The 26,450-nt window shown below is 37.4% G+C and overlaps 3 protein-coding genes across 8 annotated transcripts in view; 1 reads left to right on the forward strand and 2 right to left on the reverse strand.

The window, feature by feature from the left end:
* npr1b (natriuretic peptide receptor 1b) overlaps positions 1–974 on the reverse strand; it is a 39,967-nt gene extending 38,993 nt beyond the window's left edge. The window contains exons 1-2 of one of the 4 annotated variants that reach the window (XM_058395051.1): positions 541–973; positions 127–354 (exon numbers count right to left, since the gene is read on the reverse strand). The gene's annotated coding sequence lies outside the window, so the exon portion shown is untranslated. Of the gene's footprint in view, positions 1–119; positions 355–540 lie in introns of all 4 variants that reach the window. The other 3 variants (XM_058395043.1, XM_058395036.1, XM_058395069.1) reach the window with 3 other exon arrangements.
* A 3,700-nt stretch (positions 975–4,674) lies between these two features.
* chtopb (chromatin target of PRMT1b) lies at positions 4,675–12,698 on the reverse strand. Of its 3 annotated transcripts, XM_058396678.1 has the most exons (7): positions 12,582–12,698; positions 11,828–11,900; positions 11,525–11,675; positions 11,038–11,182; positions 10,236–10,334; positions 9,678–9,889; positions 4,675–5,455 (listed from the first exon to the last, which is right to left on the reverse strand). In XM_058396678.1, the coding sequence occupies exons 2-6, from the start codon at positions 11,887–11,889 to the stop codon at positions 9,705–9,707; spliced, it is 642 nt and encodes a 213-aa protein (XP_058252661.1). In that variant the 5' UTR covers positions 11,890–11,900; positions 12,582–12,698; the 3' UTR covers positions 4,675–5,455; positions 9,678–9,704. The 3 variants fall into 3 exon arrangements, with proteins under 3 accessions (XP_058252661.1, XP_058252652.1, XP_058252671.1); XM_058396669.1 differs by lacking the exon at positions 4,675–5,455 and having other exon boundaries at positions 8,486–9,889; positions 12,582–12,697; XM_058396688.1 differs by lacking the exons at positions 4,675–5,455; positions 12,582–12,698 and adding an exon at positions 12,276–12,435 and having other exon boundaries at positions 8,486–9,889.
* Positions 12,699–14,902: 2,204 nt separating this feature from the next.
* Positions 14,903–26,395, forward strand: smad10b (SMAD family member 10b). The gene is made up of 12 exons (XM_058390867.1): positions 14,903–15,036; positions 15,603–15,847; positions 17,354–17,528; positions 17,873–17,896; positions 18,909–19,103; positions 19,651–19,881; positions 20,063–20,167; positions 20,282–20,335; positions 20,434–20,617; positions 20,844–21,012; positions 21,520–21,658; positions 21,847–26,395. The coding sequence occupies exons 2-12, from the start codon at positions 15,611–15,613 to the stop codon at positions 22,056–22,058; spliced, it is 1,725 nt and encodes a 574-aa protein (XP_058246850.1). The 5' UTR covers positions 14,903–15,036; positions 15,603–15,610; the 3' UTR covers positions 22,059–26,395.
* The last annotated feature ends 55 nt before the right edge of the window (positions 26,396–26,450 follow it).

The raw sequence follows: 26,450 nt of genomic DNA on the forward strand, positions 1-26,450 counted from the left end.
TGGAAATGTTCTGAGGTAATGGTTTAGACGAATGTAAAAAAGCACTTCCCTATCACTACATTTTGCATTATCTTAGTCATTTATCGATCAGCCAGTTCAATCCAATTACAGTTACTCACCACTCACCCGCATGGGCAGCTTTGATGAGAATGTACGCAGCACATTACAGGTTCTCACTAACTTTCAGCTTGCGCTACTGCTGTGTGTATATCCTGCCCAGGCAGAACCCTTAAACCAGGGTTGATTTCTTCAGTTTACATTACCTAAAATAAAGCAGAGGTTATCTCCATGACAGGCTGTGCTCTGTGGAGCAGCTGGGGTGGTTATGACTCTCCACTGCTGTTGTCACTATAGCTGGTGGGAGAGACAGTGAGTGAGTGAGAGAGAGGATCAGATGAATCAGTGAATCATAGTGGGGGAGTGGTTTCACATTTCAGAAGTGTACACGGTTGTAGGGAAAATCATTAGACACATAAGAGGATAAGGAATAAAGCAAATGATTAATAATTAATTAATAATTAAATTAAATGAATTTTTTACCTGTAGTATTCAAATGGGCTGGAGTGAAAAAAATAGAGTTCCCTTGTTAGTAAAGCACTCCGGTGGTCCGTACAAAAATAAACACCTCCAAATAGTGTAAGGATATGCTTCCAAATCATCTGCTGAAGCCAATAAATCCATACATCCACACAGCACAAGACACACTGGGCCAAAGAGTCAGTCATTCATTATGACCCTGGAAGATCTGGGTTAAATGGTCTCTCATGTTGTCAACATTCCTGCAGCTCCTGAGTTGAAATAACAGCATTGAAAACTCTTCATCACCTGCAGTAAATAACTTGGGAACAAAATCTTCAATATGGCAACATATTGTTGGCTCTGCTACACGCTAGAGGATCCTGACTGAACAGCAGCCTGAGCAGCCTGAGCACGAGACGCCTGAGTAATGCTGTAAGACTGTGAGAATAAGTGTGTGTGTGTGTGTGTGTTCACCTAAGTTCACATAGCTTTCCCTCTAATGTCCTCTCTCTTTCCACAAGAGGGAGGGAGAGGAAAAGGGAGAGAGGTTGTGAAAGAGAATGATAAATGAGCATTCTCTATGGTTCTGCTCTGTATCATTCACATCAGCTAAACACTGCAGGGTAAAAAAGAGTACTCATTGCAATTTTTTAAATTTCTGATTATGTTTTCTTTACTCCTCTGTATGTTAGTCTGAACTGTGTAAACCTATGTAGGCCTGTGTGGTGTATGTGTAAGTGTTTTAAGATATGTAAACACTTCTTTTAAGCATTCTGTCAGTAAAATGCAAAATGTTATTATTCGTTTATTCTTCCCATCAACATCCTTCCCTCTTGCTCCCCTGCTAGCCGCTATGCATGGCATTTACAAATCAATAAAGTAATAACTACTGAACCATAAAACCATGGGAGCAGTTATAATGGAAGGATACCATAGCCTTAGGGTTAGATGCCTGCTCTAAATCTCCCTGGATTTTAAACTGGCTTTGACCTGAGCTCATATCTTTCACATAAGGCACACAAACAACCCTTGGTAAACTTCCTCATTTACTGTAGCTGAACAAGGCTCAGCTTACCAAAAGCAATGTTACGATCTTTGGTAGAGAGTGTTTTATGTATTTGCTGTACTCTTAAATGACCTTTGTGCACAAGGCTCATCCTCTCCTCTCTTTCATGTAGATAAATCGGAGAAACAATACATTAAATTTGTAATTACAAAGTTAAAATGGATACATTTTACTCATATACATTATATATACATAATAAGATTTTATTTGACTCACCATTGTATTATCTGTTTTATTTTTCTATATCTTCATATGTAGCTTTTATCTATCTATCTATCTATCTATCTATCTATCTATCTATCTATCTATCTATCTATCTATCTATCTATCTATCTATCTATATTGGGGTAAAATAAAACAGTATTTTGGACAGTGTTTTGGGTATAATATAGAGTCATAGTATAAACTGTATAATTTAGTCACAGGAAGAAAACAGAAATTAGTAATGAAACTCAAAAGCATGCAAAAATCAAAAGTGGGTTGTGCATAGTGTGCACTGGATCAGTTCTGTGGACCATGCAGAGAGAGTAGCACAGTCTGATGGATAGGATTACGAAAACAGGATGCAACACAATAGTGCCCACCCCCTCCCCTACTCAATTTGCCTTATCTTGCTCTCTATCCTTATGTTAGTCACTCAGTAGCCAATTTCCTTGTTCAAGAAATTCACAATTACTTTAGTTCAACAAATTGAAAATCTAAAAAGACCACAGAGAGAAAAAAAATCTGTTCAGTGACTCACCAAACACTGGCATTCCTGTTTAACCATTAGTGAACAACATTTTTTATAGATAAAATTATTGAAATTAGACATTAATGATGTTTAGCTCTCTTCAGCAGGAAAATCCTCCTTAATGGGGAGCATTCTCTCCAGAGACCTTGAGAATGGGAGGCGAGATTGCCACTAGCATGGAGCCTTCTGCCAAATCAGGCTTATGTAAGCATGAGCATATACATCAGCTCTGGGTCAAAATATTTGATTCTTTGATGCATATGATTTGATTTAAAATATTTTATAGAAATGATTCTTAAATGCAAGAGCTAGTGCAACACATCCTTCATTTTGTTTTGTCTATAAAATATAATTGTGTATATTTGAGTCTGTGGTCCTCTGTTACATTCACAGTCAGGCAAAGAAAGAAAGAAAAAATCCACCCTGAACGACTTCAATTCTGGGGTGACTTTTTAGATTAAAATGATGATTGTTGGTCTTGTAAAATAACCTTGAGTATTTGGTGCCAGACAGCCTTTTAACACAATAATGCGTCATCACCATGGCTTTAAGATGTGCTCCACGACCAACCTTCTCCCACATCAAACTCAAATCCTCAAGCTGAAATCTACATTCACTTCCTATTCAATTTGCTTAGGCTCCTCTGCTTGCTGACTGATCTCAACTGTAGCTTATTCCAATTAATTAACTTCTATATATACTGGATACACTCCTCTGTGTATATTTAATCACTACTAAATCCTGTTTGTGATTTCTAGCCTTCATTACTAGCTTTTATTACCAGTTGCATTTTTCGATATTTCATGAACTGGCTGCAAGTGTAATAATGCATTGTAAGGGTGGCACAATAGTATGGGGGGCTAATGTTGCTACATATGTCTGCTTGAATCTTATTGTAACGGATTATTTGTCTAAATAGTCAGAGCCTCCCCAATCTCGAATAGTAAATATCAGTATTATAATATAATAATATAAATATATAATATTGGAGGCTCCAACAGAATACCCACAACAGCCAGTGAGAATGAGCAGCCTCGGAAGCATCACCAACCGGATGTTTCTGTGAAATATCGTCTCTGTGGAATCGCTAAAGTGAAATCATTACTACAAATGGCAGGTGTGTGGTCTCCTGGTCTGGTTGAATCATCTAATGTATGCGTTTAGTGGATTAAAATTTTAAAAATCGATTGAAACTGTCCTTATCTATGTGATCTCTCATATTTTTAAAATCTGTGAAAATTGTCTAGTAGAAATGAAACTGTTAATCATTACAGTATTATTTTTTAATTTAATTTTACTGTAATTTCACTTCAACTCAATTGGCAGTAAGTCATTGATCATTTGCAGGATTCTAGTCTTAGGATTAATGTAAGATGTCATTAATTATTGTACTTGTTAGCTAATCAGATGGTGTCACATTACTGTAAAGGATGACTCAAAGGATGACTAAAATCATGCATTTAAGTTAGAAAAAAAGACTGGAATCCTGTGTAGTTTTCTTACACATGCACAAGTAAATTGTGATGAAAGGCCAAAATCTGTCCAATAATGCCCCTCTTTCTGTGGTTACTTACAGATAGTTTCCTGTTTTGTAGTTTTGCTCTGTGCAAAAAAAAAAAAAAAAAAAAAAATCTCCGGTATTATACTGTCATCAATTAATGTCAATTTTTAATCAGTTGATACTAATGTATAACATTAATAACCATTTAAATTTCTGTAAAAAAAAAAAAAAAAAAAATAATTAAAATCCTATGAAGAGTATAATTTTCTGTTTATCTGTAGAAAATTTACCCTTAACCCTTTACCCTGTGCAAGCTGTACAACCAAAAATTCTAAATACTTAACACTGTAATTTTAATATATAGTGTTTGTAAATCCATCTCCAACTTTTCCCTTTATTTCTAAGGTTCACAATGAGTTTTCTTGACATGATGCATTCAGAAGCTGACTCTTTCAGTATTTAAAATATAGCTCTGAAATTGCTATAAAATATTGATATAACCAGCACATATAATGTCCTGCTAGGTTTATGCTTCATTTCCACTAAAAACCAAATCTTTTTTATCATTTGTATTTAATGACAAATTGAGTAGAGTAGAGAGTACTTTATTAATCCCCAAGGGGAAATCTGGTGTCACAACAGCCACAGCACAAGAGCAACAGAGAGGACTAGGTCTTAGCACAAGAGCAGCATGACATGGAGTGCACAATATACTCACAAATAAGAATGAATGAATATGCATATAAATATACATATGCAAAGCTTTCAAGTAATTTACAGACTGGAAGGGAGGTCTCTATACAGATCTTCTGTTTATGATCCTCTAAATTCTGTCCACCATCCACCTTTCCACCACCTCGCCCAGGTCATCCAGTTTGCAGTCTAGAGCGGAGCCAGCTTTCCTGATTAGCTTATTCAGCTTCTAATCTACTGCAAGTTCATTACACCCGTGACTGTATTCCACATGCACCTTCTCAATCACTGCTGTTGACATGCATGTAACAGTGAAGCTGGCTGGAAAATATCAGGCCAACAAAAGATCTAAGAAATATAGGCATCATATCACTCTCAAATCACCTGAGATTATTGTTACAGTGAGGCTGCATAAATCTACAGTCTGGGCCTGACAAAAATACATCAGTGTCTACATTTACCCTGCAAACATAACATTTTCATATTCACTACAGAACACACACACAATTTACTAATTTATTTAAAATTAAACTAATACTTTATTCAATCAGAATATGACTAAATGCTTGGAATAGTTTGCCCACCATGCTAGCACAGTAGAAAGTGATAGAGAGACTAGAGTGAAGGAAAATAAAGAAATCAATAATTACTCAACTGTCCATAACCTTATTTCACCTTCTAAAATGGTGCTGATAATCACATTTGCTGTTACTGGTACTGGCTGTATTTTAGCACTGAAAAGGGTAACAAGCATTAAGCTTCTCATACTGGCTGACTATTCTGTGTACCCCCACACATCATTTATCATCCACTCATATGCCAGGAACTGTTTTATTTTCCTTGCCGAAATCATGTTGATCTGTGTGATTTAGTGTTTTTAAGAAATCCTCATCTTTTCAGAACGCTGATTCTCAGCACCACTTGAAAACATCCATGTCTAGGTCTAAACAGGAAAAAAAGAAGAAGAATCGATTTAATAAGAATCAAGAAATGTACATTATTGATTGGTGTAACATTCAGTCAAACCAACAGTTTCTATAGTAACCTAAATCTAATATTAATGTACAATTTCACATACATAACAATAAACTATTGCATTTGTGTTTTGAATATTTGTTTGAGTATTGCAGTTTCTTTGAGAAAAGTTCAGTGTTTTACAGTGTAAGTCACAGTTTTGGCACAACAGCAGTCTAAACATTTCTTCATAATGGTTTTTGATGTGAACGTTAACTGACACTCTTGAAAATCTGTATACCTGCATGATTTTAAGCACTGTACTACTGCCACATGAATGGTTTATTAGTTAACTGCATGAATGTGCATCTGTATAGGTGTTGGAATTAAAGTGGATGGTGAGTGTATAATAGATTAGTTAGCCGACATAAATTACATAACGAATCCCGTCAAAACACTAAAATGATAGTAGCTGTGTTGAGAGACAAAAACGACAGGCAGCAGTAACTGTTCTAATCAAGAGAGGTGACATCACTGTTCTGTAGCAAATGTTGTCCAATGAATTGTCTAACACAATTAGAAGATAGGGCCATATCATCAGTGTTTCATTTCATTTTTGGAAGGTGAAAGGCTAAAGACTGAAGTAAGCAATGAAGGATGTCACACACTGATTCGCATTCCAATCAAAACATACACTACCGCTTAAAATTTTAGGATCACTTGCATATTTCAGCTTGATTTCAGCTACAGAGGAAGACTCCATCAAGCCAATCCATCTTGTGGGAGATGCTCCAGGAAGCATGGGGTGAAATCTCATCAGATTATCTTGAAAAATTGACAGCTAGAATGCCCAGGCTGTAATTGCTGCAAAAAAGTGTTGTTTTTTTTGATGAAGGCAAAGTTTGAAGAAAACATTCATCATTTCCATCAAAATCATTATTTCTAACTCTGACATGTCGGCATGTCCTGTTCTTTTGCTATATTTTCTATTCAGACTAATTTCATGTGTGTTTCCTTGGAAAAGAATAAAATTTTTGAGTGATCCCAAACTTTTGAGCGGGAGTGTACGTCACTTTCCCCATCACATTATTCACCATTTCTTCACCCAAAAGGAGGTGTAACACGATCTGATTTTCCTAAGGAATAGGTTCTCACAAGCATATAAAATAATTTCCCAGTATGTAGCAAGCGAGGAGAGAAGGTGTGATGTTGATGAAAGAATATAAACGATAAAGCCAAAAAGGCACTATGCTTGATATCTTCTACTGTCAGGTAACACTCCAATGGATTTGATCTAAAATAGATCAAAAAGTTTTGTGTAAAGTTCTGGAGTCCATTTCAGCTCAGGTGCACACTTTTATTATGGGGATGTACCTACTATACATGGAAACATTTCTAATGCTCTAAGCTTCACTCAAGTTGTCAACAGTATTTGTAAAGCTAATGTAACTGTATTAAATTAAATATGAATGAAAAATAGACTCATTTACCCTAGTACTCTCGGACTTTTGGACCCCACTGAAAAAATGATGATAGGGTATGCTGTCATAGGACAGTTATATGAAAACAATCCACAGCAATGTGGCATAACAAATACAAGAAGCCAATGAAACTATTTTTCTTTTCTTTTTTTTTGGGGGGGGGGTTGTTGTTTTTAATAATGTTGTGGAACATCCAAAAGACAAGTTAGCCAATGTTATAATTTCGCCTTATTGCAGTTATAAAATGTAGTTCCCTAACCAGTCTGTCATTTTAATCTCTTTAGTGATTTGCAATGAACCATCAGAGCTGTGCTGTTACTATATATATATATATATATATATATATATATGATGTTGATAAATCAAGAACCTCAAAAAAGTATTCAATACCTAGTTTATAGTAGGTCATTTATCATTGCAATATTAAGTCATTTGATTTAGAAACACTATATAAAAATGTGCCTTACCTCCTCACATAATGCAAATGTAGCAATTGGCCTTTTATGCCCCCTAGTGGCTGACCACTGTATTAGTCTGTATATTTTTTCCAACCAGCATGTTCTTATTTCTTAGGAAAACAAACACACAAAGTTTACAAATGCACATAAAATGAAGTCTGTGAATAACTGGATATTGTCATCTAATTTTTATGCTTCATTGTATTTAAGAGGCAACAGTGACCAGAAGTGCAGTGTGTCTGCTACAATTATATTTTTGTATTTTTATATTTTTGCACACACATCAATAATTGAATTTGTTTTATACTGTCACACATGATCAATATTGTCAATCTTGTATCTAAAAAAAAAGAAAAAAAAGAAAAAAAAAGAGCATCCTGAGTACAGCATTACACAACTGAACAACTGGCCGTAACTTAATTCACTACCATTACAACATCTCAACACAATTATTCTAACTCTCAAAATATAGCAGATCAGGCTTCATCACAACAATCAGAGTACAATGACACTGACCCACTCCACTCAGCAGGGTCCAGTCAGTGATCAGTAGACTGGGCAATGTTGAAGGCCTTCCATCTAAAATTGCCTTTCAGCACTCTGTGAGCAGATCATCTTCTATAATGCGACAAACTCAATTACTCTTCTAATTGCTGCTGTACTTCAAACTCAGGGTTAATTATAGCGGCAATTAAGTAGATTACACCACACAACTCAGGCCTCAGCTTGCTGCACTAAAATCAAATACATTGAGTCATGTAACAAAACACTAAAATCCTGTATCAAGTTGCTCCTTTGTAAAAATCACAGATCATATCACACTAGTGGGTCAGGTTACAGCACCTAATTGCATGTGCTTGTCAGGTATGAAAAATAGGTTTACAGAAAAATGTAGCTTAAGAATCTTTTGTAGAGGCACAAATGTGTTCATACAAGAAACATGGTTGTGTTATATACATATACACAAACGTATTTTAAAATTGTTTGGTTTTGCTAGATGTTTATATGTCAAAAATGCAAACTTTTGCCAGTGGTGTACTCCAAGTGTACAAAAAAAGTCTGGTTTTATTCAGTGGATGAACATTTATTAAATAAATGGAAAGATATGATTATAGTGGCAAAAATGTACAGAAACTGGATTTTTAAACAGTTAAGCAAATATGAACAAACAGGTTTTTACGTCACATTGCCACGATCTTCTGACTGATCAACTTGAAACAAAATGTTTAGCTTGAACAAAGTGATGTAATGAAATGGAATTACATTTAAAATGTGATAACCAAACTAACCCTCAAGTAAATTATATAAATATCTCTGAGGTGGAACCTGGATGTACTGCATTCAAAAGATAAATAAATAAATAAACAAAACAATGAAAAACAAGCCAACTGCAGCTAATTATTAAAGCATATGAGCCCAATAGCTACTGGTCACCATAGTCACAGTGCTTGGTTCTAATAATGCAGTGGCAGGATACACAGTGCTTAACAATGTATTTGGAAATATTAAGCGAACATATAAATCACATACATCACTAGAATAAGCCAAACATTAATAATTATTAGATAATCTCAACATGTTGCAGAAAATATCTAGACACAAAGGCAGCTCTTCAAAAATTCAGAAAATATCTAGACACAAAGGCAGCTCTTCAAAAATTCAGAAAATATCTAGACACAAAGGCAGCTCTTCAAAACATTTTAGCCTGACCACATAGACTAAAATGAAATAACTAGGAACAAAAATAGGCAGCTGGGTGCATTAGTATTATTGAAACTGGTGCAAAGTATAAGAGAGCTATCAGCTCTTCACTTTTTTTTTTTTTAAATAAAGATTTTCACAGCACCAGACAGATTAAACTATTATGCCCCCCAACAGATCAGTTAATTAGGTGTCACCCTGAACATATGCCAGCTTGTGTAAATATAGGTCTTTTCTAACTGCTATAAATGTTGCAATATAGAGAATATTGTTTTAATTGTCCAATACTTTTATCAAGACTACATAAGTCCAAGAAATTAAACTAGAGTGTCCCACATTCTTCCCATTTCTGTAACAGATTTCTGTATGAATAGATGCAAGAACCAAAAAAAATTGGGATACAGACTTTCCACAGGACTCATGTATAAGCTTCTAAAACTTTAGATTTTTTTTTTATGCCACAAAGCATGCTGCAATAACAAGTTGTACGTAAGCTGGGAAAATGCACTGCAGTCTGCTCAAACAAATGTCACCTCAACAATATCAAGTAAGACTTAGTTCTAAATTTTACTTGTATGTTTGGGGATGATCAGTGCTCTTAACAGGGTAGGTCTTCAGGGTCAACTTCTGCCATGTATTCATCCAGCTGGGCATCCAATTGACTCTTGGTCATGGACATGTATTCATCTAGCTGTGCATCCAGCTCCTCTCGAGTGGGAAGAGGGCGGAAATCTGGTCTTCTTCCAGCCGAGCCACGGCCTACAAAAAGCATGCCTCTACCTGCTGAGATAAACTGTAAGAAGTCTGTATACAGAATCATAAGAAAACTTACTTATGCTGAAAAGTTTGTTTAGAATTATTTGAAAGATACAGTATAAGCCAGCTGAATGCTGGCCAATGAGTGGCAAAGTTTTCTATGTTTAGTTCCCTAAACCAGAAAAAAAAAGTTAGGCCTTTCTCAAGTCACTGAAAGCTAAACTGAAACATATAGAACATGATTACATTTCCACGGAAATTAACCCTGTATACAGTATGAATAAAAAAGCTGATTTAATGCCAATATCCATCTGAATGAATAGTGAATGCAGTGCTTAAATCTAGTAGTTTGTAATGTTTTTAGATCTTTTACCTTTGCCTCTGATAGCTCCTCTTAGTCCTCTACTTCGTGCCAGTCCTTCTCTGTTTATATAAGGTCCATGCTGTTGTTGAATCAGGCTCCCATTTGTAACTAGAATTTTATACAGGATCAATGCAGTGCAAGAGAGGCCAAAGACCTGTATAGTTAAAAGCTTAAGGATTTTTATTTTATTACAAGGCATTGTCTAAACCTACAAAAACAACAGGCCATAAATAACTAAATAAATTTAGCTGTTCCTTAAGGTCAAAAATAAATGAGAAATTTTCTCAGTTTTTAATATACATTATTTCATTCATTCATACATTTAATAATCCATGCTGCTAGGTGGTGGATAAATGCTGATTTGTATCAATTAATTCGTCTTTGAATCAATGTTAGAGAAAGTGGTAAGTAAAGTAAAATACTTTTCACACAGTGGCACAGCGACTTTAAAGTTTATACTGTAAGTAACATGATGAAGTATTGAAGGAATAAATCGGTTAGCCACCAAACGTTATACTTATATTAGATGGTACGCTGTGCAGCTGGCTAATGAAACTTCCAGACTGGCCCCCAGTTTACAGGCTTTGATATCTACAATAACAATTTTTCTGTCTGAAGGTTTGGCTCATGCTTACAACCAAATCACAACAGTGGTGTTTATTTGAGAAAACCTTCTCCTGCTATAGCTTAAAGTCATCAGACACACCAACATGATTTAAGTAAACATTAGAGGGTATTAGGGTAAAGATATTAAAAACAATACTTGTGTACAAAAATAAATGTGCATGTGTGACCGTTTATTGCCACTCACATCTATGTGACAAAGCTCCCCTCAGTAGTAAGCCTCTTCCTCTTGGTCTTCCCCATGACCTGGGCATCTCACGCAGGCCACCTCTCATCATAGGCCTCCCAAGCCTTGCTTTGACATTGCCCTTAAACTGATGCTGCTTCACACTCTGGTAGATTAAGAATTAAAAGATACATTATTAGCTGAGCAGGAGCATGAGAATGATGATTCTAAATATAGTGTACAACATGTGAAACTATGTAAAGACCACTAAAATGAGAATATAGCATGCAACAAATATAATCACTGCAGGCTGAATGTTGTAAAGCTTTATTTTTCTAGTTTTATGCTTTTATTTCTTCAGTGTGACCCATCCAGCCCAACTGCTTTCTAAATTGATTTCTGGATCCCCAAGAGACTCAAGCAAACTCATTTGAACCACATCAGTGTTTTACTTCATTTTACTTTTCTTCTATTTGCTTTTCATTGTTCTAAATGAGGTGAGGTTTACTAATTTGTTCTGAAGGGCAGCCAGAACTGAAGGACGGTTGGCCATTTGCTGAGCCAGGCGCTGGTTCTTCACTGAAGCTGTCAGCTGCTGGGGAATGGTGTCCTTGATGTCAGTCAAAGGCACCTGCTGACTCTGCAACATCATGGTGAAGCTACAGGAGATCAAGACAGATAGAAAAGAGATTAACACTAAAAAAAAAAACCCAGACGCCTGTTTTGGCTTTTCCTCCATTTCACCAGAAATTAATTTGCCTAAAAGTGCTCTATAAGTTTTGCCTCAGCAAACAGTTGTTTCTATTCTCACCGCTCATCTAATGATATGGAAGTGGTGCTTTTCAGCAAGATCTGGGAGCATGGTGAACTCATCTTTAACAACTCTGTAAAGGGCAAAAAAAGGTTATGCAGATATCATAAACTGAGAATCTGAACTGTACTGTTATATTTATTGTATATTGCCATATTGGTAAACTGATAAAACGTCAGGCAGCATGAGTTTGACAGATTAATAGCCATGTGAAGGGAAAAAACAACAAGAGAATGGCACAATATTAAACGCATTGAGCTAAAAATAAGCAAGCAAACAATCTACTGATCGAAAATGAACATATTTGTTAACACTACTGAAGTTTGTTTCTCAGTAAAAGTAGTCGTAGTCAATAAATCTCACCTTAATTTCACCAAAATTAGCTAACTGCAATTCTGTCCAGAGTTAGTTAGCTAGCTAACTTCATGCTGTAAAAATGTCTTCTTACCATATACTGGATGTTAACGTTGGGTTACAGAAAATATACATATATTAGTTATCAAATCTAGCTGCAGAAACGTTAATAATTTTAGTAAACGACTTTGAGATGTTAACAAGGACAGAGTTAAGCTGGTGCAGGAGATTAATGTCGCCCGCTTCAAACATGCCCCAGCTCTCTGCACTCTGCTCCTGGGTTTCTGACCCAAAATTCCCATTAATTCCCAGCTAACTTCCCGCTGTAAGCGTTAAAAAAAAAACCAAGCACAAAACGAGTATGCATACTTTCCGAATATTTTTTAGTGAACTCACTTACAAACTTTGCAAGTGTGTCGCAGGCTTTGTGAATCCCTGGCTGGGTACTACAATCCTAAGAAGTGGGCGGGGTGGTGGGGTGGAGGTGTTATGTGGGGAGGTTGGAGAAGGTGTATATAGTACTATCAGGATGCGCTATATTTTGTATGATTATGGTTTTATTTTTTCATTTCAGACCAATTTCATGTCGCCCTCTAGTGTTTCCTCTGTGTCTCATGGGTAAAAACTTAAATGAATTGGCCTATACTCTTGGAGTGTTATTTTATCCTTGCCAAATAAATGTCATGATCTCACAGGTTTGGTACTTTTGATTAGTTCTAGTGAGATCACAGGATAGCATTACAAACAGACTGTATTTAATTCAACAATATATCTGTGACAAGAAGAAGCTTTTTTTAAACTTCACTTTCAAATTCTGCAAAAAGACTCCGAAAAGATCAAAAAACATGCCTGCAAACTACGCTAAACATATTAGTCATTTACTATATAGACAATATCAATATAAATCTTCATATAGATTTAATATATGTGTATAATGTGATCTTATGATAAGTATCCAAATTTTATTCATTTATTATCAAATAAATGACAAACCAAAATGCAAATTGTATAGATGTCATAGCAAAGGTCAGAAACATTTTTTCACCAATCTGGGTTGTCCATGAAGGGTCCACTGTAGGCTACTGTGTATTTTGCTGCACATGGGCTGTCCACAATTGGAAATTGCCATGGAGCCAATGTCATACTGGTGCACAAGTACCCATTAACCCATTAAGAGCAGCCCAAATTTTGCCCCATAAGTTTTCCCATATTGCCCCAAACCCTGACTAGACCAGAATATTCTTACCATTAGGGGAATTCCTGAGATTGAATGAATGAATGAATGAATGAATGAATGAATGAATGAATGAATAAATAAATAAATAAATAAAGCAAGCTTTGGTGAATTAATTGTGTATCTATAAGAGAACCTTGTGAATGGTTTCCAAATTCTTCCATCTAGCTAATTACCATACACTATACTTCAATAGATAGGGCTCCTGCATATTTCATTTAAAATTTAGTTTAAATCACCTAATCTATTAAATTCATCAGTGTAGAAAACTAAAGCAAGAATCATGCTAATACATAATCTCTGGTGGCCTTCTCACACTAAACAATGCACTGTCAAACTTGAGGCTAAGCACCCCTAAATCTACCTCAGTAAAAAGTTTCAGTATGCTACACCAAGCAAAGTAATTAAATTAGATGGCTACTTTAGGTCCCTGGGCAGGAAGCTAAGCAAGGCCCCCTCCTATCTAACCAAACATAAACTAATGCATGGATCCCTGATTGCCCTCTTATTCAACATAATATATGGAAAATAAAATGTATATTTTACTAAATCACACTTTCATTCTTAGTATTTGAGGAGCCGTTAGGGTAAATGAATATACCAGTCACATTTCTGAATTTAATTCAAATTTTGTGACTTTTTACATTTGTTGTTCTGTGTATGGTGCTGCGTGTGACATTGTTATATCTAATCATTCACTTCATATTTATGATGAGGGTCCCCTAGGGGCCAGGGTTTCCATACATGAAGAATTTGATATGATCCCTATTATTTTATTATGGAGTTAGATGCATGACTTTAGACATTTTACATTTTTATTTAAAAGTCTGAATTTGAATAATATTATTATTTTACATTTGTATCAAACAATCTGAAACTGAATTTTGAATAAGAGCTGGTGAAGTGTATAATGTCAGTTGTGCCTCAGGCTAAAAATGTCTACTACCAGACAAAAAAAAAAAAACATGGTTAATGCTACTAAACAGAAAGAGCTGGATATTTTCTCTCACAGATTATATCCAAATTATTTAAACACGTTATAACATTCATGTTCAAAGAGTGAAGCCTTCCATTAAGTATTTACTATTGAAGCACTAAGTATGAACCTCGTACTGATAATTAAATAAAAAAAATGATTAAAAAAAAGTCAGGATTGTGAAGGTGTTGGCTGCAAACTGTTTTAAGTAGTCTACACTAGGCTTCTACTTTATGCTATCAGATCGTGGCACTACTAGACGTCTGGTTTTCTGTCAAAAGTATACTATATTATTAGGTTTTTTGCGTCAGTGATGCACTCAATCCTAATGAAATTTTGACCGAGACAGACAGACACCAACGTCACTGTTCATTGTGATTCTGTGTAGTCTGTCTGGCTGAGAAGAGTGTAATGATTGGCTGGATTCACTATAAGCCCCCCCCTCTCTCCCTCCCTCGCGCTCTCTCTCTCTCTCTCTCTCTCTCTCTCTCTCTCTCTCTCTCTCTCTCTCTCTGGGAGCGGCAGGATGTGCGAATGAGGGCGCGAGACAGATAAACAGAGACACGCAGAACTTCAGCAAAGGGACAGAGGAGGAGACAGCAAAATTATTTAGGAGCATTTATATACACGTGACACCTCGAATCTGTAAGCGCACTTTTATTTCACTTAATCGTATACTCGCACTGTCTTTGGTTCGTTCACTACGTTTCTGTATAATGATGAATCGATGAGAAATTAAGCTGAAATGTTTCTCTAAATTGATAACTGGTGGAATAATGTCTGACTTGTATTTGGACAAAGACCATTACATAGGCTTGCATGTTTGATTCAAGTTTGCTGACTTGCATTTTGCTGGGAGTTGATAATAAGGTTTACCTTTATTCACAACTATGGCATGTGGGAAAAAGTTGATCAGACGCAAGAAGTTGATCACAAGGCTTGTACATATGAGCTAGTATTGTTTAGTAAGTAAGACATACTAAGCATAAGCTTCATACTGCTAAACCGTGACAGTGTTTATTTACTTTTAAATAAATCTTCATCATCTGCCTCTGAAAGAGGACCTGTCAGGATACCTGAAGTTAGCTCAGATATGCTCAGCTTTGTTTGGGGTATACAGGCAGGTTGTTGTTTTTTTATTTGAAAGCCTCATAAAGTATTGAGTTGCAATTTTTAATTCGTTCCATCTCTCTTCCTCTATCCCTAACTAGGCACAAGTATGTCTGTAAACTCTCCCAGTAGCAGTGATGCATGTTTGAGCATCGTTCACAGTCTGATGTGCCACCGGCAGGGTGGAGAGAACGAGGGATTTGCCAAGCGTGCCATTGAGAGCCTTGTGAAGAAACTAAAAGAGAAGAAGGACGAGCTGGATTCTCTTATAACCGCCATCACTACGAACGGTGTCCACCCCAGCAAATGTGTCACCATCCAGAGGACACTGGATGGCAGACTGCAGGTCTGAGCACTAATGATGACGAAATGACACTTTTTGAGTCAACCAACAATACTGAAATAAGTTACTTTGTGCTGCTTTTCACATATTACTGTTTATAGTATAGAGAGGACTTTATTAAACACTATTAGGTGATCCTAATTCACACAAGGGCAGATTGCTCTTTGATCTAGTCCAGTGGAGAACATTGTGAAATGATGATTCAGTGATGTAATCCTTTGCTGTTTGACTGATATGCCATTCTCCCTGTGTTTAGGCTGGACTCAGTCTGATCAGCAGTGTCATTGATAGCAGAACAGATACTGCTGTGAATTTAATGACGCTTTCATAAAGTTCAAAAACTTCACACATATTAGCTTCATTCTTGCCAGTGGACTAAATGCATGCCAAGATCTCCAAAAGACAAGAGAATGCTTGGGAATTCTTGACAGACAAGACCGAACACCAGTTCTGTTCAGAATCGTAGCCTATTTCTGCCAACAGCTCACTATTTTGTTATCTTGACATGTATATGGTTGTTGTGTACTCTTGGCTGATGAAGAAACAACTACAGAAGAGAGACCGAGAGTTCCCTTCCCCTCCCCCAGCTGCAGACAGAGTGAGGGAATGAGAGAGAGCAGGAGAAGGAGGGGTTGAGGGAGAGAGGGTTGTTTTGTCTGAGACACAGGAAAGGGGCAGGGTTAAGTTAAGGCCTGTCTGTCTCGGAGTCTGTGTATGTGTGTGTGTGTGTGTGTGTGTGGGTGTGTGTCTAAGAGTGTCAGTATTTGAAGTATGTACACAATCTACACAAGTTTTAGGCATGTGTTCACAGTATTTCTACTCTATATTTTAGGCAGTGTGTTTATTCAAGATGTGTTGGTCCATTTCTAAACTTTCATTGGTCTGTGTCTTTAGGAAGAGTGCATCTGTCTTTGTTTGAGTTAACATAATACAATCTGAAGTAAATACCAAGCCTAATTCTGGTTGGAAGTTAACCTGATTGTTTGGGAACCAAACAGTTTGTTCGCATAGAGTCTTTACTACTTGGGACAGATACTGATATTCTACGTTTACCCTTATCTTCCTTCATATATTTACAAAATACACACATTACATTATCTCTGCTAACTTGTCCTTCACAAGCTAAGAAAAGGCTGTAGGAAAGGCTGAATCAGGCTGAATCATGTAGTGTTTGTGCTGGAGGCTGTGTATGAGCTGTAAAAATGTTCCCTGTAAGGAATCAGTCTCTGTTTATATTTTTACTTTATTTTGTTGGTTCGTAGTTCTTTTATACTTTTCACACTAACTTATTTTTCTTTCAGAAAGTCAGGATGTTCAGAATGTGATAGGAATTGTTAAAACACTTTTGCTGCTCTTCTTGCCCTCAGCTTACTTTTTATACCCTACTCTCCATTACCTTTGTAGACACAAACCTCTTGTTGGTTTTCCTCTTGATGGTCTTCTTCCACATGTACCTCATCATAACTGTAACAACCCCTCCCTATTCTTCCCGTCTGTATATCTCCGCAGGTAGCAGGGCGAAAAGGCTTTCCTCATGTCATATACGCTCGACTGTGGCGTTGGCCAGACCTCCACAAAAACGAGCTCAAACATGTCAAGTTCTGCCAGTATGCCTTCGATCTCAAGTACGACAATGTATGTGTCAACCCCTATCACTATGAACGGGTGGTGTCTCCAGGCATCGGTATGTGTGGTCCTCAAAAACATAGTGACAGCAAAAGATGACTATTTCACTAAGAGAAAAAAAGGCAGATGTAAAACTGATGCATGGCAAGGCCTAAATGGAATTTGTGAAATTTCTTTTTTCAATTTATATACCAACCATATACACCAAGTGTAAAGATATTTCAGAATGATGTAAATTATATAAAGACTGCAAAAAAATTAAAGCAGATTCTCATAGCAAAATACAACGTTCAGTATACAAAATACAGTCAGCATGTTAGCATGTTACTATATTAAATATTTTGCCAGATGAACTTTTTTTTACAGCTGAAGTGCTGTTTCTGTTTTTTTTTCCCTATGCAGTTGGACTAAGCTTGCATACCACAGGTAAGAAAGCCAAACATCACTGGTGTTGTCTGTGTCTGTTTGCCGTCACATATCTGACTGGTGCAGAATGATTAGGTCTGTAGTTTACACGATTAACAAAAAGCGTCCTACTTCTGCACCACAGTAAGTTATTGGAAGAACTGCATAAGCATATTTGTAGACGGAAAAAAATTGATCCAACTATTCTTTTCCAGTTTAGCTAGGTAAGGCACAGAAAGTCTATGTAGATTTTCCAGCAAACCTAAGTGATATTCTACAAAGCAGGCTTATAAAAAAGGTTTAAATAATCAAGGCTTATTAAATAGTCTTTCTCAAGGATCAGTGCATGCCACCAACAAAATTCCAGCTTCAGTGTGCGTTTCCAGTATTTCCAGGATCTATAGCAGTCACATACAGTCTCCTTTGGAAAAGCTAGAAGATCACTCCAGTCGCAGAGTAATCTGGAAGCTGATGGCTAAATGCCTTATGCTTTATATACACTCCCTAATGCACTCAATTTTCAGACACAACTGTAGGCTAATTTTTATACAGCATACATCTTCATTTTTGGCTAATATAGATCAGTTAATTCAAGTTACTAGCCTTGTTATTTTATCTATATACAAGTATTAAACACTGGATTATAATCTTATAATGTACAGAGTACTTCAAATTTAATTCACAAATAATTATGTCTAATTATCAAAGCTTGCGAGGTTGTGCAATGCCTAACATGATAATATCTATGCAGGGTTGGCAGCTATTTGTTACCCTGTGGTGTGGTCTATGTGTAATTTCCTATATCTTAAGGTATATTTTAGGCTTGTCCAACCAAGACATCATGCGGCATGTGCAATAGAATGTGAAGTGTGCACATTAAGTTGCAGGTTTCTCCAAAAGCAAATGTTGTCGTTGTATCTGAGTTGAGCTTGTTAAAATAAACCTGGCTAATTTAGTTAGTGGAATAATCTCTTGTCCCCAGGCCATACTAATACAAAGATACTTTTACTTTACTTCCTCTTGCCTACCACAGCCAGGCCAATAAAGGAAGAATATATCCATGACTGTATTCAGATGGATGGTCCACCTAGAATGCCCTCCCAACAAGAACATCATGCCCCAGAGCACTACAGCCAACAGCTGCCCCCTCTCCAGCTTCCTCCAGAGCCCCATCGCCACGTCCCTCCTTCAGTAACCCTCTACCCCAGCCTGCCCCTCTCACCACCTTGTAAGTGCCACTAACCGACCCTACGATGTTATATTATTTAAGATACAGTGGGGCATAGTAAATGAAAGCTAGAAAAAACAATTTAGCTCGCACTGTGATCTCAACAGTGTATTTTTAAAGTGTGACAAATAAAGATGTAGAATTCTTTTTTTTTTAAAAAACTCTTCAAATTTGACCTATTCATTCATATTTCATTCGTATTTCAAGGATGTCAAGAGACATCCTTATCTTCACTATATTTTAATATATCTCCAGTAATATTAAGATGCTGATCATACTATCACAAAAATCTGCATATGTGTGTCCTTGGTCAAGCTTAGTATATATATATATATAAGTGTGACAAATAAAGATGTAGAATTCTTTTTTTTTTAAGAACTCTTCAAATTTGACCTATTCATTCATATTTCATTCGTATTTCAAGGCATTATATAGCATAGCAATATATATATATATTGCTATGCTATATAATGCCCATATATCATAAATATTTAATTTAACATAAAAAGGTCACAAAAGTTAATGATTTTTGTCTGGCTTTATGTAGCGAGCAGCTCCAGATTGTCCCTGCAGGGTAGCCATTCGGAGGGCCTACTGCAAATCGCCTCTGCTCAAAGTAGGGCTTTGGCATCCTGTTCTCCCCCTACTACCCCTACACACACACCAACAAACACAACAACACACAGCCAGACCTCAGCCCAGCAACCTGATGCAGATCGCTGCAGTCAGAGTGATTACAGCAGCCCAAAACAAACACAGGCACAGACATCCTACCACAGTGAGTAATAGCAATGGAGTCTTCATTCTGAAATATTCTGAAAAAACTCTAAATAATGTCTGTTTATGAATTTTAGCATAGGGGCAAACATCAGATTAGATATTTGCTTATGTCAAGCTTGTTCTAGAAAATATTATCTTAAAACACTAGTGTAAATTAGCTGTCTTCTCCAACATCACAGCAACAACTTGGACAGGCACGAGCACTGCCTCCTATACACCAATGGGGTCCCAGCAGAATGGGCGGAGTCACCAGCAGGGTCCTTCCCACCACACCGGTCATTTCTGTATGTCAATCACTTGTTTCATTCAATCCTTCTGTCATCTAAAAATGTTTATATAGAAGCAGTCTTTATTCAATTGTAATTCAAATCTAATTTGCTATTCACCATTCTCATCAGGGTCTCAACATCACACTCCCACCTCATACCCACAGCCAGTCTCCAACCATCCAGGTATGTTAAACTGTTCATACACACATTCTTCATATTTTAGGCCATTCTTATTTCTAATGTATTTTAGTCAGAAAGTTTTTTCTCATGTATGACTCAAGGTCCAGAGTTCTGGTGCTCAATCTCATACTTTGAGATGGATATCCAAGTTGGGGAGATGTTTAAAGTCCTGGCTAATTGCCCACTGGTAACTATAGACGGCTATGTGGATCCATCAGGAGGAGACCGCTTCTGTCTGGGGCAGCTGAGCAATGTGCATCGAACAGATGCCAGTGAGCGAGCGAGGTAAGAGTGTGTAGTTAAAAAGAAAAAAACATTGTGTAATTACATGTATGCACAGGGACTTGAGACTTAAACACACACATCTTCAAACCTACATTATGTTTTGGTTTCATTTTCCTTTATGTTTTGCTGAACTTCACTACTTTGTACTATACCATTAGGTATTTCCATCATAACTGATATTATTTTCTTCCTCTTCTGACCATTCTGGGTCTCTGTCCTGTCCCAGGCTCCACATTGGTAAAGGTGTGCAGCTAGAGTGTCGTGGCGAGGGAGACGTATGGATGCGATGTCTCAGTGATCATGCTGTCTTTGTGCAGAGCTACTACCTAGACAGGGAGGCAGGAAGAGCACCAGGGGATGCTGTGCACAAAATCTACCCAGGAGCATATGTCAAAGTAAAAACACCACTGCATTAAACATAGATATGTACCAAAATGTCAACTAAATAAAAATGCTGTCAATCTTGGACAAGGTTTAGTTTAAGGCTTTAAACCAAGGTATTATTAGTATGTTATTAGTATTGCCATGGCCATATTACCATATTATCCATGGCCAGATGCACTGACTTGTAAAGAACCTATTAAAATTCCTTTGGTACTCACATTTCATTGTTGTAATAAATCAGTGGCTGCAGTAGTTGTTCATTGTACCATGAGATTCCTCCTTTAAACTATTGAGGCACTTTAACAGTGGATGGATATAATATTAATGCTGTTGTTATCAGATCAATGAAGTGAGGAATGTGCCTATGCACAGTTTGGTAATAGAGTCGGGTATGAGTAATCTACAGTAAATTCTTTATGAAATGTATCTGTACAACAAATGTACCAAGTCACAAACTGAATGTAATTCCTGTTCTTTCTGTCCTCCAAACTTTTTCCCCTCATTCTTTAATTGTCTAGGTATTTGACCTGCGTCAATGCCATAGGCAGATGCAGCAGCAAGCAGCAACTGCACAGGCAGCTGCAGCTGCACAGGCTGCAGCAGTGGCTGGAAATATTCCTGGACCTGGCAGTGTAGGGGGCATTGCCCCTGCCATCAGTGAGTCTGCGCCGTTTGTGTTTAAATTAGGATGTATTAATTGCCACTATAGATAAATCACTGCTGTCCTAATTACAGATAATAATTTACCATAACGGCTAATGCATGCACTTACATTTAATATGCATTTCACCTGATATTGTATATTTATTTAGGAGTATTTGTCTGCATTGTCTGTCTGTCCTTAGGTTTCTCTGCTGCAGCTGGCATAGGAGTTGATGATTTGCGCCGGCTGTGTATATTGCGTCTGAGCTTTGTAAAGGGTTGGGGCCCGGATTACCCACGCCAGAGCATTAAACAAACCCCATGTTGGATTGAGGTGCATCTCCACCGGGCGTTGCAGCTGCTGGACGAGGTTCTACACACCATGCCCCTTGCTGAGCCCAGCCCTGCCAACTGACCTGGTAACAGAGCTTAATCAAACACAGCATCTCACAAGAATCCACAACAGGGAACGATGGAGGAGAGATGGAGAGATGATGATATGCTCCATAGCTTCTCCCGCATACACAGCATGCCCACGTGAACAGACAGTGACTCATGGAAGGAGGCAGACACTTATGCAAGCTTTCCATTGCCATGGCCAGCAGACTGAGTGGACCTTAGTCCTGACCAGTGTATAGTCCAATCATAAGACTGTTGACTCACATGGAAATAAAGACCAGGGAAAGATGTTCTTAAGGCACAGGTGAACAGGAGGCCCTGGAATTGGTGAAGCGTTGAGTAGCGCTTGCATCGAGAGAAATCTGTGGGTCATCCTAACAAAAAACAATGAGTCATGGTATTCTTGGCCCAGGATATGATTTGAAATGCTGAGTTATTCTGTCAGAGCAGTGGTACCACAAACACCAAACTCGGCTAAATATAGGTAATGGACAGACAATCATTTTTTACTTTTGTTACAATGTGTTTTTGTAACCATGGGATAGTATTTTAGCAAAGCGTTTTCTTTTACAACCAAACCAAAGCAACAAATACTAATTAATACGAGCAAAGTATTTCACTGTTTTTAATGCCAAAATGGATTTATAGCATTTTATATGCTGCAAAACCAAAATGGCAGCTTCTTTATAGTGCATAGAAAATGACAACTCTGAGTAAACAAATCAAAGAATTTCCTCATGTTTAATACATATGTCTTGCTCTTTAGGTATTAGATCTTTTATTACTTTTTGGATTATTTTGCACCTAATTTCATGCTCATCCCCCTTCTCATTATGAAGTCTCTCTTTTAGATATTTTAGGTGTTTCTTTCTGTTCCACCCCACCTCCAATTTTCTGTGCCTTATTACCCATGAGTATATGCTGTACCTTTGTTATATAAATCTATGCAAAAATATATTTTTTAGTTTATTACTGATTCCATTTGTTCTCACACACAGACTGACCTATTCAGTGACTTGACTTTTAGAAGTTTCAGGCAGTTTGAAGCAGTAGAAAGTAGTTCATTTTTTGCCATTTTTTTTACATGCTTTGATTTTCTTTCTTTCTTGTGTCTCCCACAAGCATTATATGTTCCCTGATGAACATTCTTTACTGTCTTAAACATTTAGGAGCCTTGTAGTTGTTCTTGGTATTACTTTAAACCAGCTTCATAGAATTAATGTAATAAGCAAAGTTTGTGTCTGATTACTACAACATTCAAATACATAGTAGTAATGATAGCAATATGGCATTATTTTCAACAGGTTTCCTAAACTAAGAAAAATAAAAGTAATTTATAGATTAAGTTCTTTAAGTGGCTGCACACACATTAGCCATAGTGACAAGTGGAATGATAAACTAAGAACCAAAGGCCCCACACAAGCTTTACTCCAAAGGTATGACAAGTCATATAATAGTGTATGCTGTTAACTTTTATAAGGTAAACCTCACAAGGTTTCCATTCATCTTTGTAAACATTATTAAAGACATTGATTGAACCCAAAACTTTGTTTTAACCCAGTACTTTAGTATTGTACAGTTTTTAAAAAAATAATTAAAGAAAGCAAGCTATGCTAGTCTGCAATGAGAGTAAATAAATTACAAAACACAGCTTTAGACACAGCCCAGTGTTTGAGTAAACTCCTGGGATATTGATCTGGTCAGTTAAGTAGCAGAGGGGGTTGTTAATCAGTTTCAGCTGCATTGGTGTTAATGAAATTAACAACAGGTACACTAGATGGACAACAATGTGATGACCCCCAAAACAGGAATGGTTTTACAGGTGGAGGCTACTGACATTTTTTCCCTACTCATCTTTTCTGACTATTTTTCACTAGTTTTGTATTTGGCTAGGGACAGTGTCACTACTGGTAGCATGTGGTGATACCTAGACCCTACAGAGGTTGCACAGGCAGTCCAACTCCTCCAGGATGGCACATCAATAAAGTTTTCAGTGTCTCCCAGCACAGTCTCAAGAGCATGGAGGAAATTTTAAGAGACAGGCATTTACTCTAGGAGAGCTGGACAGGGCCGTAGAAGGTCCTTAACCCATCAGCAGGACTGGTATTTGCTCCTTTGTGCAAGGAGGAACAGGATGAGCACCGCCAGAGCCCTACAAAATTACCTTCAGCAGGCAACTGGTGTGAATGTCTCTGACCAAGCAATCAGAAACAGACTTCATGAGGGTGGACTGAGGGCCCAACGTCCTCTAGTGGGCCCTGTGCTCACTGCCCGGCACCGTGGAGCTTGATTCAAGATTCCAGATTCAAGAAGCTTTTATTGTCATTTCAACCACATACAGCTGGCGCAGTACATAGTGAAATTAAACAACGTTTCTCCAGGACCTGGTGCTACATAAACATACAACAACAAGTTCAATACAAAACAACAAACAACACCACAGAGCTAGGACAGAAGTTTGTCTTAGCCACGTAAAGTGCACAGTGTGCAGCTAGGTGCAAACAGAGCATAGACAAGACAGTGCAAAAAAGACAATGATTGGCATTTGCTATTGAAGACCGGAATTGGCAGGTCCGTCACTGGTGGCCTGTGCTTTTCACAGATGAGAGCAGGTCCACCCTGACCACATGTGACAGACGTGTAAGAGTCTGGAGAAGCCGTGGAGAACGTTATGCTGCCTGTAACATCGTTCAGCTTGACTGGTTTACTGCTGGGTCAGTGATGGTCTGGGGAGGCATATCCATGGAGGGACACACAGACCTCTACAGTTTATACAATGGCACCCTGACTGCCATTAGGTATCAGGATGAAATCCTTGGACCTATTGTTAGACATGGGTTCCTCCTGGTGCATGGCAATGCCTGGTATGCAGGCAGTTCCTGGAGGGTGATGGAATTAATATCATTGAATGGCCCCCACGCTCACCTGACCTAAATCCAACACCTCCGGGACATTATGTTTCGGTCCATCCGACACCACCAGGTTGCACCTCAGACTGTCCAGGAGCTCAGTGATGCCCTGGTCCAGATCTGGGAGGAAATACCCCAGGACACCATCCGTCATCTCATTAGGAGCATGCCCGACATTGTCAGGCATGCATACAAGCTCATGGGGGGCATACAAACTACTGAGTATCATTTTGAGTTGCTGCAATGAAATTTCAGAAAAATGGACTAGCCTGCTGCATCATTTTTTCACTTTGATTTTCGGGGTGTCTTTGAATTCAGCCCTCTGTAGATTGATAATTTCCATCAAACGATGTGGCATCCCATCATTCCTAACACAGTATGCAGTCCATATCAGTATAGATATCCAGCATGAAATTTTTCCCCAATGAGATCTGATGTGTTTTCATAATGTTCCTTTAATTTTTTTGAGCAGTATATTATATTAATCTTATACATTTATCACTATAGCTGTTTCTTATACACTGTCAATTTAATTCTGTAAGTGTTTAATGAAAGCTTTTATTGTCATAGGTATATACAAAAGTTGTACATTTTCTAGTATCTTTTCATCAAAAGTTGTTATAAAAGCAGTGCCAGATCAGAGTTAGCCTTGGTGCAGTAGTGCCCATGAATTGGAGAGGCATATACGCACATTGCTCAAAAGACTTGACTTATTATTATTGAGTATGATTAGTAGCTTCAACAGTTGAGTCAGGCTGACTTAGCTTGCTTACTGGTGCTTGTCCCACACATTCTGGAGTACGATTATCTGTTCTTTCTTTGTATACTGGATGTTAAGGCATTTCTAGAGCAATTCAGTGATATTTACATGTTTATTGAATATGTTATTGAAATATATACACTACCAGTCAAAAGTTTGGACACACCTTCTAATTCCATGGTCTTTCCTGTTGTTTATTTCTTTCTACACTGTAAAACAATGCTGAAGCCGGCCGAAATACACAATAATCTCGTTTGAACAGTTGATATTGAGATATGTCTGCTACTGATGCTCTGTAAAGCCTTCATAACGGCTCTAATATGAGGTGCTGTTAATTGGTGATTTCTGAGGCTGGTAACTCTAAATGAACTTCTCCTCTGCAGCAGAGGTAAATTTTGGTCTTGCTTTACTGGGATGGTCTTCATGTGAGCCAGTTTCATCATGGTGCTTGATGGGTTTTGCAAATGCACTTGACAATACTGTTCTTGCAAGAACTATTCCAGAACACCTGACCTTCGTGTCTTAAAATAACAACTGACTGTTTTTTGTTGTCATTACATATGGATTACTTAAGTCCATGTGTGTTATTTCATAGTTTTGAAATCTCCAGTATTGTTCTAGAATGTAGAAACTAAATCCCTAAACAAAAAACATGTGAAAAAAGCTGTGTCCAAACTTTTGACTGGTAGTATATATATATATATATATATATATATATATATATATATATATATATATA

The sequence above is a fragment of the Hemibagrus wyckioides genome, linkage group LG01, assembly GCF_019097595.1.
Source record: "Hemibagrus wyckioides isolate EC202008001 linkage group LG01, SWU_Hwy_1.0, whole genome shotgun sequence".
Classification (NCBI taxonomy): Eukaryota; Metazoa; Chordata; class Actinopteri; order Siluriformes; family Bagridae; genus Hemibagrus; species Hemibagrus wyckioides.

What these genes read in the sequence shown, in the direction of transcription:
- chtopb (XM_058396678.1), bottom strand. Translation starts at nt 11,889, where the DNA reads ATGAGTTCACCATGCTCCCAGATCTTGCTGAAAAGCACCACTTCCATA. An exon ending in CTGCCCTTCAGAACAAATTA is followed by an intron (nt 11,183 to 11,524) that starts GTAAACCTCACC and finishes TTAATCTACCAG; the next exon opens with AGTGTGAAGCAGCATCAGTT. An exon ending in GGGAGCTTTGTCACATAGAT is followed by an intron (nt 10,335 to 11,037) that starts GTGAGTGGCAAT and finishes ATAAAATTCTAG; the next exon opens with TTACAAATGGGAGCCTGATT.
- smad10b (XM_058390867.1), top strand. Translation starts at nt 15,611, where the DNA reads ATGTCTGTAAACTCTCCCAGTAGCAGTGATGCATGTTTGAGCATCGTT. An exon ending in ACTAAGCTTGCATACCACAG is followed by an intron (nt 17,897 to 18,908) that starts GTAAGAAAGCCA and finishes TGCCTACCACAG; the next exon opens with CCAGGCCAATAAAGGAAGAA. An exon ending in GGCACAGACATCCTACCACA is followed by an intron (nt 19,882 to 20,062) that starts GTGAGTAATAGC and finishes CCAACATCACAG; the next exon opens with CAACAACTTGGACAGGCACG.